The following is a 17,860-nucleotide window of genomic DNA, read 5'->3' on the forward strand; positions in this document are numbered from 1 at the left end:
ATACGGGTATCATGCCTGAACCTTTATCAGCATTCTTGTTTTCAAAGCAGCCTGAGTGAGTTACCAGTTTCTATCCCCTCACTGCCAGTGCCACCCACCCACCCTGATCCTAGACCACTGAGGCTGCTTGGGGAAAAGAGATGTGGTAGGTTGAAGGCCGGCAGTATTAGCAACAGGCTGCCTGGTTTGTTTTATGCTTACAAAGCCTGACACTGCCCCTCCATCCCAAAAATTCCAAAGCCTAGTCTCCCTTCGCCGAGTGATGTTGGACTAAGGAGATGTGATGGAGCATAGAATTGCAGTCTGTCCTCCCATGTACCTCTCAAACAGGTGAAAGCATCTAAGAGTATAATCCACAACAGCTCCTATTAAAGTCTCCTGTTTCTCTTTCTCTACGATCCCCCTCCTTCCAAGTGTCTCTCACATTCCTGCACTGACATAACTCTCTCACCCACTAGGTCCCCACGGTTTTTATTCCACTCTAATTGCTTTTTTTCTCAAGAATTCACCCAAGAAGCTTTTATCTGTTCTCTTGACAGTGTAGTAATAGGGGAAAAAATTAAGGTGATGAAAAGGGAGGAGGAAGGCTGAAACCCACAGTTTAATAATTTTATATGAGTGATACTGGAAATCTCATAAACATTAATTTTTCTTTCAAAAGACATAATACCTAATAGAAAAAATCATTGGTCAGTGAAGGATTTTATTATTTGAAACAGCCACTCCAAATAATGCTGACTTTCTTGTGCCTGACACACCCTCATGGGAGTATCCAGAGCTCTATGAAATCCCCAGTCTTCTTGCTTTCTCTCCTACTCAAGAAACTATATGGATATATAGGTGAGGCTGCAGTCCATGGGGTCATTACGAGTCGGACACGACTGAGCGACTTCACTTTCACTTTTCACTTTCATGAATTGGAGAAGGAAATGGCAACCCACTCCAGTGTTCTTGCCTAGAGAATCCCAGGGACAGGAGAGCCTGGTCGGCTGCCGTCTCTGGGGTCACACAGAGTAGGACACGACTGAAGCAACTTAGCAGCAGCAGCAGCAGCAGCAGCAGTGATATTATAAGTATAGACTTAAATCCAATTGATTGTAAAAAAATAATTTGAGAAAATTCTTTAGTAATATAAGCAGTCATCCTCTCATGAATGAATTTCAAGATACCTTCACTTTCATTCACAGTACAATGACATCTTATAACTTCTTTTCCAAGTATCTGTAGCTTTCACATGATTCCCAGCTCCTGGGAGAAAGACCCAGCTTGAGGCCAAGCCTCCATAGAGAATGGCAATAGGAGCAGTGCCTGGCCATGCCCCTTGAAACACCCCTATTCCCTTTCCCCTGACCCTCAGGACCAATCTTAGAGTTACTCTCAACCCCAAGCCAGCATATTACCATAGGATCCAGAATTGCATCTGGGGCCCAGCAGTTTAATAGTACAAAGTGTCTGTCACTCACACCACCCACATTGTCCTACACATTCACTCTCCAACCTCTTCAAGCTCTAGTCCTGTTTCCTCTAGACACCAGAACCTACTGAATGCACTAGGTGGAAGTCAGCTGGCCAGTGCCATTTTGGACAATGCTGCAGTGCAATAGGAAAATAGCACTTTCTTCCAGACCCTGCTCCAGATCACCAGAGTGTGACTGATAATTTTACAGATTATGGGCTCCTTGAAAGCATCAGCTATAAGGTAGCATTCAGAAAAAGGCAGCATTTGACCAGATGGACCAGTCCATGACAGAAATCATATTCCATCCAAGCCAAGGTAGAAAGGAATATTCCCATTACCTGCTGGGCCATAGTTAAGGATTTTATAATATTTAAGTTCTTAGGAACGGGAACCACCACTTGCCTCAGTACATATAAGTCAACTGTTGAACTCTCAAGCACTTGATTTCCAGTGATGTATGAACCATGAATGTAGGGAAAAGCTCAAAGCAATACCATCTGCTTTAGAGAACTTCAAGTAAACATTATAAGGCTAAATGGTACTACCTCCCTCCATCCGATTAATAAAACACCTATAATGCTGTCTTCTGAGGGCAATAACTTTCAACAGTTTGATATAAATGCTTCCACTTATTTCTTAAAACATCTTGCTAAGTGCTGCCTAGGCTGTCCATAATTCCCACTTGTTAAGTTGTTTATAAACCAAGTAATGGACAACTTATTCTGTTTCATTTTTATAACTAGTACTTTTAATGGTGTTTCTCATGACAGAGAAATCACAGGCTGGCCAAAACCAATGCAATTGAGTGATAAGCAAAGCTTTGTGGATGAAAGACAGACTATTAAATATTGATCAGGAAGTGTGAAACTTCTACCCATTAGAAAATCTAAATTCAACTCACATGAACTGTTGCCACAATATGATAATATTACTGATGTATCAATACTAATACTGATATAAATTACTATCATCATTATCAACAGTAATTATTACTGCTGCTTGTTGAGAACCTACTATGAGCCAGTCATTGTACTAGGCATGTTTATCTGTCATGTCATTTAATCCTGTTATTATCCCCATCCTTCATGTGAGAAATCAGAGACTCAAAAGAGACTTAGTTTCCCAAGGGTACACAGCAAATTTGGAAAACTCAGCAGTGGCCATAGGACTGGAAAAGGTCAGTTTTCATTCTAGTCCCAAAGAAAAGCAATGCCAAAAAATGTTCAAACCACTGCATAATTGCATTCATTTCACACGTTAGCAAAGTAGTGCTCAAAATTCTACAAGCTAGGCTTCAAGAGTTCGTGAACTGAGAATTTCCAGATCTTCAAGCTGGATTTAGAAAAGGCAGAGGAACCAGAGATCAAATTACCAACTCTGTTGGATCATAGTAAAAGCAAGAGAATTCCAGAAATTCTCATTTCTGGAACTGAAAGGAGAAGTCAGTGCTTCATTGACTACACTAAAGCCTTTGACTGTGTGGATTAAAGCAAACTGGAAAATTCTTAAAGAGATGGGAATACCAGACCATCTAGCCTGCCTCCTGAGAAACCTGTATGCAGGTCAAGAAACAACAGTTAGAACTGGACATGGAACAACAGATGGGTTCCAAATCAGGAAAGGAGTATGTCAAGGCTGTATATTGTCACCCTGATTATTTAACCTATACGCAGAGTACATCACGCAAATTGCTGGGCTGCATGAAGCACAAGCTGGAATCAAGCTTGCCAGGAGAAATATCAATAACCTCAGATATGCAGATGACACCATCATTATGGCAGAAAGAGAAGAGGAACTAAGAGCCTCATGATGAAGGTGAAAGAGGAGAGTGAAAAAGCTGCCCTAAAACTCAACATTCAAAAAATAAGATCATGACAAATAGCTGGGGAAACAGTGAAAACAGTGACAGACTTTATTTTCTCGGGCTCCAAAATCACTGCACATGGTGACTGCAGGTATGAATTTAAAAGACATTTGCTCCTTGAAAGAAAAGCTATGACAAACCTAGACAGCGTATTAAAAAGCAGAGCAAAGATATTACTTTGCCAACAAAGATCCATATAGTCAAAGCTATGGTTTTTCCAGTAGTCATGAATGGATGCAGGAGCTGGACTATAAAGAAGGCTGAGTGCCAAAGAACTGATGCTTTTGAACTGTGATATTGGAGAAGCCTCTTAAGAGTCTCTTGGACTGCTAGGAGATTAAACCAGTCCATCCTAAAGGAAATCAACCCTGAATATTCATTGGAAGGACTGATGCTGAAGCTGAAGCTCCAGTACTTTGGCCACCTGATGCAAAGAGCTGACTCATTGGAAAAAACCCTGATGCCGGGAACGATTGAAGACAGGAGAGAAGGGGATGACAGAGAATGAGATGGTTGGATGGCATCATGGACCCATTGGAGATGAGTTTGAGCAAGCTCCGGGAGTTGGTGATAGACAGGAAAGCCTGGCATGCTGCGGTCCATGGAGTTGCAAAGAGTCAAACACAACTGAGTGACTGAACAACAACACACAGCAGGTAATTATTGAGTCAGGAATTTGAGTGAGAGCTACCAACTGCAAAGCCTTGTTCTTTCCACTACAGAGTATACAGTCATCCAAAATTATAAGATCTTTTCCAATACTTCAGTTTCAGAAATATGATTATTTGAAAACCAGATACATTTTTGCATCTCCAGATAAATTTTATCTGGACTTCTCAGACTTCATATATGAAGTACATAAAAGTTCCAAAAGAATTTGTAGCAGTACACAACCTGTTATTTTATGTTCTGCTAAGAAAGTACAAGGATATAGAACATAAATATGCCCTCATTCATGGATAAGAAGGAAGCGTATTGTCTATATATTCCTTCAACATCCTCTTGCAGTGCTCAGCCACTTGAAGAACATTACTTGAAAAGAGAAAATAGTAACTACAACAAAATACAGAAATGAAGAAAATGCAGCAGCAACATAGTTCCAGAATTACATCCTCAGGCATTTCTGTAGATTGAATTTTTCCAGTGTTGGCAAATATCTGCTCTGCTTCTTTTCCTTGTTATGGCAAACATTACTTTCTCACAGAGCCCAGATGCTGCCTCTGTATCCTTTTTAAGACCACATTTTGATTACCACTGGCAATGAATTGTTGTTGACATATGAAATGAAATCTATTTCTGTCCCTCTGTGTGTACTTAGTTGTTCAGTCAAGTCTAACTCTTTGTGACCCCATGGACTGTAGCCTGCCAGGCTCCTCTGTCCACGGGATTTTCCAGGCGAGAATACTGGAGTGGGTGGCCATTTCTTTTGCCAAAGGATTTTCCCAACCCAGGAATCGAACCTGAGTCTCCTATGTCTCTTGCATTGCACACCAATTCTTTACCCACTGAGCCATCGGGGAATTATTTACATATAAAAAATAGACTTTCCTTGAGGTCCACTGATGTTACTCAGAGTGTAGTGACCATATGCTGAGAACTCTACTCAGAATGTGGGAAATATTTAAACAATATTATTTCTACCCTGTATCTATCCTTCCTAATATTCAAACATATCTGTAATTTTAAACTGAACAACAACATAATTTTAAAATTTGCTTTGAATTTCATTCCATCATACTTTTTACCAGTTATCAGCCTTATTATGAGAATTAAATAATGTAAAAAAAAAAAAAACCTGATGACTTACTGAAAATCAAAGGCTGACAAAAAATCATGCTCCCAGTTTAGCACTGTGGAGAGTCAGATTATTTGGAACAAAGAGATATTGCCCACAAGCATGCAATAGTCACAGGATTTATGGCATGGTACTATGCACTTTGGATTTTTATAATATCTTGTGCAAAATCACACTCTAAAATTTTTTAAAAATATCAAAAATTTTCATTAATTGAAATTGTTTTCAAGTTGACAGGCCTAATTATAGGGAGGGTAGTGTTTTCCTTATTTATCTAATTAGATAAATTCTTCCTTCAAAAGATAGGTAGGTAATGTGTGTAGTAGATTGCTTTATGTGGTGGTAGTTTAGTCGCTAAGTTGTGTCTGACTCTTGAGACCGCATGGACAGTAGGCTGCCTCTGTCCATAAGATTCTCCAGGCAAGAATACTGGAGTCATTGCCATTTCCTTCTCCAGGGGAGCTTCCTAACCCTGGAATCTAATCCGAGTCTCCTGCATTGCAGGCAGATTCTTTACCGAGTATGAGGGAAGCCAGATTGTTTTATGGATTCACTAAATAATGTGAAGTGTAGTCCTTTGGTCATCAGATGAGAAACTCATGTAAAAATAGTGATACTGAATAAAGTAAATGTTGTTGTGATGCTAGGTCCCCTAACCCTTTGTTGTCTCACTCGCCTTTAATTTCCTATCCTTTACTCCATTGAAATCTGTTGTTGTTTAGTGGATAAGTTGTGTCTGACTCTTTGCAACCCCATGGAATGCAGCACGCCAGGCTTCCCTGTCTTTCACTGTCTCCCAGAGTTTTCTCAAACCCATGTCCATTGAGTCAGTGATGCCATCCAACCATCTCATTCTCTGTCATCCCCTTCTCCTCCTGCCTTCAATCTTTACCAGCATAAGAAACTTTTCCAGTGAGTTGGCTCTTCACATCAAGAAGCCAATGTATTGGAGCTTCAGCTTCAGCATCAGTCTTTCCAGTGAATATTCAGGGTTGAAACCTATAAAGACAGACATAAACAAACATTTTTGTGATACAAGGAGTAATCTAAATAAACAGCATATTCATTAATAGGGTGACCATTTTAGCAATAGATTCTTACTATTCCATTTAATGAGTTAAATGAAAATAGATTCTTCATACATCACATTAGGTCATAGACCAAACTTTTCTTCAGAGGATATTCAAATCTTAATCATCTTTATTATTTAATGAATTACTTTAGTATTTTCAGCATTATGCTAAGGCCTACAGAAAATAGAAAGAGATATGAGATATGATTCCTGCCCTCAGGGAATTTTAACTGACTCTTAAAATTCTTCTGTCTTATGGGGTTTTTCCCAAGGAAATAATTCAACTGAAGCATAAAAATACATGCTCTATAATTACATAATCATCTGTAATAAATTTAATAAGATTGATAGCAATTTAAGAGTCTAACTCAGGGAATTAACAAATTATTAACTGTCGAAACATATAATATTATATACTCACTTGAAAATGAGCTATGAAGACCATTGAAATGAAAATATTCATCAACAAAAAAAAATAAAAAGAAAAAAGAAAAAGAAAATATTCATCAACATATGAAATACAGCAATACAAATAGAATGGACACTATCTGTAGACCTCTGCAACAATATAGGTAAAAACTTGGAAGGAAGAGGTTTTGTTAAGAGTGGTAAAGGGAGAAAAGCCTTTAAGAATGTGGTAGTTTCATATTAAAATAAGACCCTGCCTTGGAATAGTGTTTCTCAAAGTATAACTTTCCTTGAACCATTTTGGATAGATTTATTACTTTTATATTTACATGATGAATATAAAATATGGAAAAGGTTTGAGGAGAAAAAACTCCCTGCTTTTTAATGGTAGTTTGGTACCTATTGATAACCTAAGAACTTTCTAAATTAAAATACCAGTACTATTACAAACACAAAGGGCTTGTTAGAGTAAAAACTTTTCAGCTCTATCGGTGGTATTAATTTTTACATATTTAGATGTACTGAGAATGTGTTTATTGTACTTGAACTATACCATTACCTCTTCTAGCTATACTCCAGCCCTTTCTCTGATCGAAATTGACCATAATTTATACCTGGTAGAATTTCCTCTAATTCTGCTCCCTCCTCATTTTTATGAAGAAAGTAGTAGATCTTTGACCTTCTGTTCTACAATATGTACTTTTTTTTATGTAGCTGCAGGTTTTGCTGTAAAGACATTTCTCAGGTGGACAGCTCCCACTAATCACCAAATAGCAGAAATTTCTACATGCTCAGCAAATAGCAGACTGAATTTATCATTGTACATGGTTGATAAGAAAGGGCATTTATTGTTTATTAGGTAATGTTCCAGAGAATTCATGTGAGGGTGATGGTACCCAGCCCTCTAAGCCAGAAAATAACAGCATTTTTTCAACATCATTATAAGATGAGGTGAAAGAAAAGTTATTGCACAGTGGCTGTGAACAATGCGGGGACCTTGACCTTACTAAATCAACTGCCAATGCAGTTATATAAAGGCCAAAGAGTAACTAGGTTACTAAAGATGTGTGGAGGGAACAGGAATTACAGTATTGAAACAGTCTAAGAGCAAACAGTGGCTGCTTTTCAACAGACAAATTGGCCATTTAAGTCATTTAGTGTACAGAATGTCCTTCTATGACCTTTCTACATTCTGGTGGTACAGAGGTTAAAGTGTCTGCCTGCAATGTGGGAGACCTGGGTTCGATCCCTGGGTCGGGAAGATCCCCTGGAGAAGGAAATGGCAACCCACTCCAGTATTCTTGCCTGGAGAATCCCATGGACGAAGGAGCTTGGTGGGCTACAGTCCACGGGTCGCAAAGAGTCGGACATGACTGAGCGACTTCACTTAAGGACATAAAATTAGCAAATAATATTTCCACTCACCAATTATATGAATTGTGAAAACTCGAGTTCTCCAGGAGAAAGAAGTGGAAACCGTCTGACTTTGTGCATCAAGAATGGTATATAGGAGTATGAATGGAAACACCTAAACACATGCTTTTAATTTTGCTCAGTTTCAACAGATTTCTCAGATGAGTAATTAAAAGACATGAGAGCCACAGTGTTTTAAAATAGAACATTCAAAAAATAAAATGGAACATTCAGCTTTCTAATGTACGTGTTTTTATTTATGACAATTAGCAATAGGTGTACCCTAGTCATTTTGATATTAAACTTGGTCAGTGAGCTTACTACAGCACTATTCTCTGAAATATGTTCCATAGGAAACTGATTAGAAAATTTAGGAAAATATTCTGAATCCTCTTCTGGATCCATACTGCCCATTAGGATACTAAAAACAAAGAAATGACACAATTTAAAACCCTGTTTAATTCTATTTGCCGTGGATAGCTTTATTCTTATTTATATGTAAACTTTTATTTGATAATTATTAATATAAACACCTCTAGGAAACTAAGAAATATGGCGACATTTAAAGTGCCTCTTGGTGGATGCCATGATATCTTTCAACTTTTGAACATAACTAAACTTTGTCTTGAGTCATTCTGATATTAATTAGCATGTAACAGTCCATAATCAAATAGCATTGCCATTTTTAGTACAGGAAAATAAAATGTGACTTAACAGCCTTCAAAATAGGAAATATGTTAACAGAATCAAGTACTGGTAAAAAGGAGTCACTATGAAGTGTCATCAGACTCCATATGGACTATAACACTGTACAATCACAATCACAAGTGCATTTAGTTTATGCAGATTTTAGTTATGTAGACAGAGCAATAATCCCTGAAATTCCCTGTCATCCTTCTTCACACCATGCCCACCTTCAGCTAGAATCCAGTTCAGAAAAATAGAAGTCAATATAAAATCGAAGAAAAATCAGAAGTGAATTTTAGGTCTTTAGTAGGAACTTTGTCCTAAATAATTCCAAAGGGCAACTTTCAGGGTCTTCAGGAGTCAGTGTACAAGTTGTTTGACAATGTATTACGTCTCTGGCTTTTGTGCTCCATAAAGATCCAAGTTCTGGTGATTTAAGGGTAATTTAAATGATTTTAAGGGTAATTTCGGTTGTTCAAAAGTTTCCATTTTCCCCTTATATATTGACCTTAGAATTTAATTCCAACTCTCATATAGTTTTTTTTAATTAATTTATTTTTTAATTGAAGGATAATTACTTAACAGAATTTTATTGTTTTCTGTCAAACCTCAGCACAAATCAATTTTAGGCTTATATAACTTGCATATGCCATTTTGCTTTAGTGGAGGAATTCTTATTCATATGGTTTAATCATATGTGCTCCTGTGTTATTGGTTGGTATTTTAAGATGAAATAGTTCAAATATGAATAATATTTGAAAACTATTATGATAAAATATTCACAATATAAATATTAAAAATGGCTCTAGTTAAGTCTCTGTGGATTCTGTTATCCTTTAAACTTTATAAAAAATTAAAAGAGAAGTAAATGAGAGTTGGATTATCCTTCAATATTCAATATAAAAATAATTCAGTAATTTACTTGTGGTGGGAAATTTTTTATTACTTAGAAAATACTGATTGACTCAAACACCAAACATAAAATAATGTTACTGCTTTATCATTTGATATAAACTCTAGACCTAATAATTTTCAAAATAATATACTTATTATCCTAAAGGGATGATAAAACACATTTATTGTTATTATTATAAAATCATTCATATCAGTTATTTTTAACACCATACAAAATGTTTTTATTATTATATTTCAGTTATTTCAGTAAGGTGAAAGTTTATTATTATTTCAGTAAGTTTATTATTAGAATGTCTTAAATATACAATTCTGTGTTATTTTTACTATAATTTCTAAGGTTATTTCTGCTTTTATTCTCTCTATCTGACTTTATATAAAACTACTTTTGTGTATATAGACATATGTATCTATATATACACACATTCACTAGCCTTTTCAAAATAATACTTTTATAGTACTTTTATATTAAAACTTCAAAAATATCCCCAACTGAAATACCCTTTGAATCAGATCTTAGGAACAGGAATACAGATTTCCATGCATGTGAACTAAGTTGCTTCAATCATGTCCGACTCTTTGGACCCTATGGACTGTAGCCCACCAGGTTCCTCTGTCCATGGGATTCTCCAGGCAAGAATACTGAAGTGGGTTGCCATGCCCATCTGCAAGGGATCTTCCCAACCCAGGGATTGAACCTTAGTCTCTTAAGTCTCCTGCATTGGCAGACGGGTTCTTTACCACTAGTGCCACCTGGGAAGCCCTACAGATTGCCATATCATTTACTATAAGACCATCAGTGGCAGATTCTTTTTTCTTGCTAACCCCAAATTTCATTGATTTTCTTTAGTTTTGTGTTTTATTAATGTCTGTGCTTTTGGCTGTATTACCCTATGCTTGGATATATGTAAATCTTATTCATGAAATTGAGCTCTGTGACAACAGAAATTACTTTTTTCATAAATAATAAATTCTTGTTGAATGTTTGAGAATAAATGATGCCTTAACCTATAAATTCACCATTAAAAAGAGAAGGGGCTCTCATAGTAAATGTGAAAAAGGCAATAGGGCATGAAATCAATGGAAGGTCAGAAAGTGTATAAGTGAATAGCCTGTGGCTAGTTAGCTTTTGGGGGGCTTCTCTTCAAATTTGAAAGCACAATTTCATGCAAGAGAAAAATAAAGTGATTTTAGCAAGATACAGGTTTTCTAAAGACACCTCAAGTATAAAACCTAGTAGTGGCAAAAATAGGAAAAGACAAAAGAAACTGACAAGCAAAACTGATCAGATAAAAGTGGCTGATTTGAATATGATGGAACATTTTTAAATCTAGTTTTATGGAGGATGAAACATTTGATGTGAGAATATTGTTAAATTAAAAATAAAGTTGGGTATTTTTTGCTTTATCTGGTTTTTAAATGGTCTCCATGGTTATTTGTTTTTTTCCTTATAGAATGCCAGACTCCCCTGGTGAAGTTCCTGAATATCCTTTGTTCGTAACAGTCGGTGACTGGCTGGATTCTATAAAGATGGGGCAGTATAAGAATAACTTCATGGCAGCAGGGTTTACAACTTTTGACCTGATTTCAAGAATGAGCATTGAGTAAGTGGGGCTGGGCTTGTTACTGTATTCAGATGTCCATTTCAGTTCAGTTCAGTTCAGTCACTCAGTCATGTCTGACTCTTCGCGACCCCATGAATTGCAGAACACCAGGGCTCCCTGTCTATCACCAACTCCCGGAGTTGACCCAAACCCATGTCCATGAAGTCAGTGATGCCATCCAGCTATCTCATCCTCTGTTGTTCCCTTCTCTTCCTGCCCCCAATCCCTCTCAGCATCAGAGTCTTTTCTAATGAGTCAACTCTTTGCATGAGTTGGCCAAAGTATTGGAGTTTCAGCCTCAGCATCAGTCCTTCCAATGAACATCCAGGACTGGTCTCCTTTAGAATGGACTGGTTGGATCTCCATGCAGTCTAAGGGACTCTCAAGAATCTTCTCCAACACCACAGTTCAAAAGCATCAATTCTTCGGCACTCAGCTTTCTTCACAGTCCAACTCTCACATCCATACATGACCACTGGAAAAGCCATAGCCTTGACTAGATGGACTTTTGTTATCCACTTAGGAGGTTGTAAATTCAAATACTATTTCTATATCAAGAGTACAATAGTTAAACTACCTTTCTTGACACTAGTATGGCATTTCCACATCTTTCCTCACCATTTCTGATAATCATTCTAGTGAAAGTTGGGCATTACGCTTTTAACTATTTTCCTTTGAAAGAAAATATTTAATTCAAATAATTATTTAAAGATTTTAAATGCTATCTAAAATGCATATTTATTATCCTTGTTCACATCATAGACTCTGCATCAATATAGCTTTACCTCAGCAAATTATTTATGATTCATGTACACTAAATCAATTACTATTACTTTCATCAAATATTATATTGTAATAATATAATATTATGTTTTCTCAGAGTTTTGTCTCTATATTACAATGGTCTGGCATTTTTCCACTTTCTCAAAGACTATCGTTTCCTGAGTGCAGTGAAAATACTCAACATATGTTTAAAAGACAGATAACTAAGACTAGTAGGTTGACCATGGGAAATTGCCATTATTTTAAAATATTAATAGTAATAGCAATTTCATACTGCTAAACATAATACAATGGCATTTTTTCAGATTATTGAAAGACCAAGACCATGGCAATTCAAATGGAGTTCACATTATATTTTTTATCCTGCATGCTATTTTGCTAATACTGTTAAAAATTTATATAATTACATAAAACCCCTGGGCTTATGAAATGTCTGAACATGACATCAGTATCTGAATTCTTTGTACTTTTAAACTTGAGGTTGACTTGACACATTCTCTGGCACCAGTGTAAAGAATAAAGTAACAAATTCCTGTTGTCCATTTATATCTCTGCTTCAACACTCGTTTTACCAGATATGAAATTTGTGGCAAATATGACATGTGTTTGTTTCCCTTATCTAAATGTGTCTTTCCTCTCTGCCATACTTACCAGATCTAAATGTTCATATTCTCTCTGTCTCTCAATCTCTCACAGTGATATTAGAAGAATTGGAGTCATACTCATTGGACACCAGAGACGAATAGTCAGCAGTATACAGACTTTACGATTACACATGATGCACATACCGGAGAAGGGATTTCATGTATAAAAGTACTACAAGCACCTGTGTTTTGTGCCTCAGTATTTCTAAAATGAAAGATATCCTCTCTACTACCCTCTCTTCTGATTATCCAAACATCACCTCACAAACTGCAGTCTCCTCTTCAGGCTACAGGCACACATACCTTTGTTTATACTTCCAACCTGGATTTAAAAATCACTCTTCATAGCTCCTCTCTGAATAACCTGCAGATAAAACCCTGGCGCACTGCAGATTATCACTACACTTGGTAAATAACTCAGCATGGATGTGTAACTTTGTATAACTGTATTTCAGAAGTGTTCAAGGACTTAATCCAAAGGAATTTGGGGTTAATGATGTATTTAGAGTTTGATGGTAGATGAAAAAGAAATAGTTAACCTTTCTTTCATGTTTTGTGATCAAGTATTTTCCAAACTAACATGAATAATTATTTTTTAGATAATTATATTCAACTCTGTGGGTCATATTGTTACTTTATTCTACAATTCTTTACCTGTCAATGCCTGATATTGTTAGAATTGTTTGTAGAAAAGATCAATGATTTCATGTAGTGAATTCTTTTCAAGTGTGACTATGGTGAGAAGGGAGTCATCAAGGGAGAGAGAGGGAGAAACATACTGTGCTTCTAAAACTTCTAAGTCTTGGTTTGTCTTTTTTTTTATTATTATTAACTTGATAGTATCTTTCACATGTCATAGTATGTGGTAGTTTAGAGGCTTTTCCAACATTATAAAGATCACGCCTGGAAAGACCAAGAGTGAGTCCATTGCTCTAGAGGCTTTAAACAGAGGGAAGCATGGAATAAATCCATGACTGTTCCCTTGGTTTATCTTCATAAATTTGCAAGAGTAATAAAGCATTGAGAAAATTAATTATTCTCAGCAGAATTGCTTTGAATAGAAGATCTAAGAGTTTAGCCTTAGATAAAATGTAAAAAGATTTAATTTAAACAGAATTTTATGATAGTTATATGGTGGCCTAAGAAAATAAACACATAGAGCTAGTCTAATACTGGTACATTTTGCAAGTTTAAGAATTTTTGTTTTGTTCATGAAAATAAGTTACATGAACATGCTGAGCTGTTTTCCAAACCTTCCAAGGTACAAGTATGCCATTGCATACACAGAAGAAGGTATAAAAAGATCATAAATGAATTGTGTGCAACCTGAATCCTTGCTACAGTAACATAAAAATATAAACACAGCTAAGATGTGTTGTTGCCATAATCTTCTGGAGGCTGCAAAAACAGGCAAATATAATTTTCATTGAACTAAGTTGAGTCAGCTTATCAAAACAGTACTGTATTATGAACAAATTCAACTATAAAATCAGCTGTTCCCTGTGAAACTAAAAAAAAAAAAAATGACTACTGTGCTAGGTGGAAGAGTAGCAAGAATGTATTAAGAGGGGAAAAAAAAGAGCAGGTTGTCTAAAGATACTGGTTTAATATAAAAATTAGGTTTTATTTGATCTTGGAGCTAAAGATGCCCTACCCACATTCTCAAATTCCTACCTAAATTACACTTTTTTGGTGATAATAGTTTTCTTGCCATAAAGAAGTCCCTGTTTTTCCTTATTTTAAGATTTGTGGATTGTCCCATTAGACTAGGCCCTTCCATATACTTCTTTTGCTCTGATTTTTGTCAACCACAGCTAAATTTTTCTCATTTAATAAAAAAAAAGAGAGAGAGATAGAAGGAAGAGTCTTTAAAGTATCCATTATAGTACAGTGAAAAAGAAAAAAATGGGCAATCCTTCACTTTTTAAGTGTGTCAGAAATAGCTAGCAACATTTTCTAACCGTCACCCACACAGTCATGCATCACTTGCAGGCTGTCTGTGGTTTGCTCGATACATTTACACAGATCTGGATACTTTTAGAGAAAATGTAAAATTTCCATATTTACCTATCTTCAAATATATATTGAATAAGAACAGATGTAAAACAGATAAAATTTATTAATCATATATATTTATTTTTATAATGCAACAAAAACATATTTAGAAAGATAAGAAATAGAATAATTATGGTCTTCCATAGGACTCTGTCAGCAACATCTGTATACTTTGATTAAATAAATTCTATAAATTATTGAAACGTCTATGGGGTGGGCATTCAGTGCTTGTAAGATTAAAGATTTCTGTTAAAAATTGCTTTTCTTTAAAACTCTAACCATCCTATTCTATATCTGGTTAATTTGTGCTTTTTTTCCCTTCCTAAACATCTTTCTGTGATATTAGAAAACTGCCTTTTCACCTTCTCTCTAACCCCAAATCCCCTTTAAAATTTACATTTATGTTTATTTATATTTTTTAGAACTGTAAGCATGGTGATCTTTAGTATAAATTTGAACTTCATCATGGTCAGAGCAAGATATTCAAAATTAAACAGAAACATTAAAAAATAAATATATCTATTTCTTTATTGCCTACCAATTACAGATTTGAAAATTTTACCTGAAATATTTTGATATTTACTAGTGCACATATTCATTAATTAAAGCTGTTTAATATTCATAAGCATAGAATTTAATAATAGAAAATGAGTAACTCCTATAAGTCACAGCCTTCAGAAATAATCTTTAATAACTAAAATATGCATATATACTCATATACCTGCTTTATATTAAATTTCCTAGTCTATGTTACTGAGGGGCTTTTTAGATTTTGAAAATTAGTTGAAGGAACCATTATTATTTTATTTTCTATGCAGTTAGTTTCCAGTCTGTAATTCATTATCTCATAGGATAAAACATAATTGAGAAAAAAATGTAAAAACAATGAAGAGATTTAGTATATAAATCATTACACTAAAAAAGCCATCAGAAGTTGCAAAGCTCTTGGCTTGACATGAATCAAGAATTATAGCACTTTTTCACTAAATTATGACTGTTGATAAATGTTATAAATGTCATAATAAAAAAAAGATTTCTCTGCTTTCACCCTGAATTACTCTTAAAATCTATCCAACTAACACCTAACAGCTTTAAGGTCCATCTCAGCCCATGAGTGGAAAACAAACCCAAATTCAGTCCTTGAAAAGCAGTCTTTACAGAAAGTCTTCTGTAATAGGTCTTCCGACGTGAAAAAGAATGAATTGCATTACCTATATCCCAACCACAATTTTCTTAAATATCCATTTTTATATCTTTCCTACCAAATTTCTACTCTGTGAAGAAAGTTAAATATTTAAGTTAAATCTTTTACTTTAAAATGTTCACCAATACTAGGTCTTATTTTTCTATTCCTTGTTTAAACATTCTTCCCCACCCCCTTGGTTCTTTTCTCTTTATTCTTCCATCCCATCTTTTTTCTTTTCTCAGCTTCTGCCACTCCACCCCATATCCCTATCAACAAAAGAAAAGGAATGCAGGAAATCCAAAAATATCTTACAGATCTCCCTAGAAGAGGCTGAAGGTGGAGGAAAAACAGGAACGTTGCAAAAGTCATACTTTAATATTTTGGGTCCTACTGCATAAATAGGAGCATTTGCACATACAGAGTGTATGAGCTCTGGCTTTTCATTAACTGAAAATTAAGTGCTTTGGAAAGTTATTTCAAAACAGATGAAGATGATCCTTTTCTACTGTTTTAGCTAAGGAAATGTATTAAATTTAAAAGAAAATATTTTAAGAATTAGAAACTGTTATCAACTCACAGTTGGTATACATCTTTATATAATAAAGATATTAGAAGCAGATGTAATCACTTCTTTTAGTATCATCACTTCAACTTTTCCAAGCTCAAATTCCGTTAAGTAAAAAAGACTCATATTTACATTCAATCTGAAAATATTTTAATTCTTTTTGTATGAAGACTCCAAAAGGTAGATTGATGGTGTTCTTCCATTAGAACACAGGGCACTGAAGTCATCCAACTTTTTGTTTTCATGATCAGCATTTTCAAAAGATTTTCACTTTTTATAATAATGTTCAATAAAGGCAGTGTAGGCTGCAGTCCATGGGATCGCTAAGAGTCGGACATGACTGAGCAACTTCACTTTCACTTTTCACTTTCATGCATTGGAGAAGGAAATGGCAACCCACTCCTGTATTCTTGCCTGGAGAATCCCAGGGACGGGGGAGCCTGGTGGGCCGCGGTCTATGGGGTCGCACAGAGTCGGACACAACTGAAGCGACTTAGCAGCAGCAGAAGCAGCAGCAAACTGTAGTTCAGTTTAACAAATATCTACAAGGTGTCCCTTACATGCATAAAATTTTATGACAAAGATGAGTTTGACTGTACTGTCCTTACCTCTAAGTATCTCTTAAGCTTAAAACTTAGAGCCTATCTGCCATGTTTGCTGTAATTTCCATGTCACTTAGTTCTTTCCATAGAACAAAAATACATTAAATAAATAAAACCTTGTTTATTTGCAATTGGATTTGCAGCCCCTATGAAAGGAGATATTTTGGACCTCAAATTTTTTCATAAACGCCTCCACACTTCTTCTGACAGAAGGGAACACACTTGTTTGATTCTCTAAGACAGTCTCTCTTGTTACCTACCATTTGACTCTCCTCAGGAGTCACATACTGCCAGTATCCTGTGGCAGACTGCTCAGTTCATGTGTAGACTCACTACCTCAAAGGTGCCTCCAGTTAGAAAACATCAACCATTTTTCAAAAACAATGCTGGGGTACTCTCCTGCGCAAGCCAATTCACTGGCCCTAGGAAATGTAACGATGAGTATATGACTGCAATGGTTGCATAAAATTCTTTCCAACATGATATGTTTAACAAAGGGCTTCGCTAGTGGCTCAGCTGGTAAAGAATCTGCCTGCAATGCGGGAGACCTGGGTTTGATCCCTGAGTTGGGAAGACCCCGTGGAGAAGGGAATGGCAACCCACTCCAGTATTTTTGCCTGGGAAATCCCATGGACAGAGGAACCTGGCAGGCTGCAGTCCATGGGGTCTCAAACATTCAGACATGACTGAGCAACCTAGCACAGCCCAGCACATATTTAACAAAGGGAAGAAATGAATACTCACAACCAGAGCTAACATATTACTAGATGAAATAAAGGAAAAGAAAATCTTACATTTCAGAAGAGTAAAT

General features: G+C 35.9%; 1 protein-coding gene across 1 annotated transcript in view; it reads left to right on the forward strand.

The window, feature by feature from the left end:
• Positions 1-12,808, forward strand: part of EPHA6 (EPH receptor A6) — a 971,878-nt gene extending 959,070 nt beyond the window's left edge. Inside the window, exons 17-18 of the mRNA XM_068985421.1 lie at positions 11,065-11,214; positions 12,694-12,808. Of these exons, the coding sequence (XP_068841522.1) occupies positions 11,065-11,214; positions 12,694-12,808 (265 nt within the window). The remainder of the gene's footprint in view (positions 1-11,064; positions 11,215-12,693) is intronic.
• Positions 12,809-17,860: the final 5,052 nt, after the last annotated feature.

Source organism: Capricornis sumatraensis, chromosome 1 (genome assembly GCF_032405125.1).
Source record: "Capricornis sumatraensis isolate serow.1 chromosome 1, serow.2, whole genome shotgun sequence".
NCBI lineage: Eukaryota > Metazoa > Chordata > Mammalia > Artiodactyla > Bovidae > Capricornis > Capricornis sumatraensis.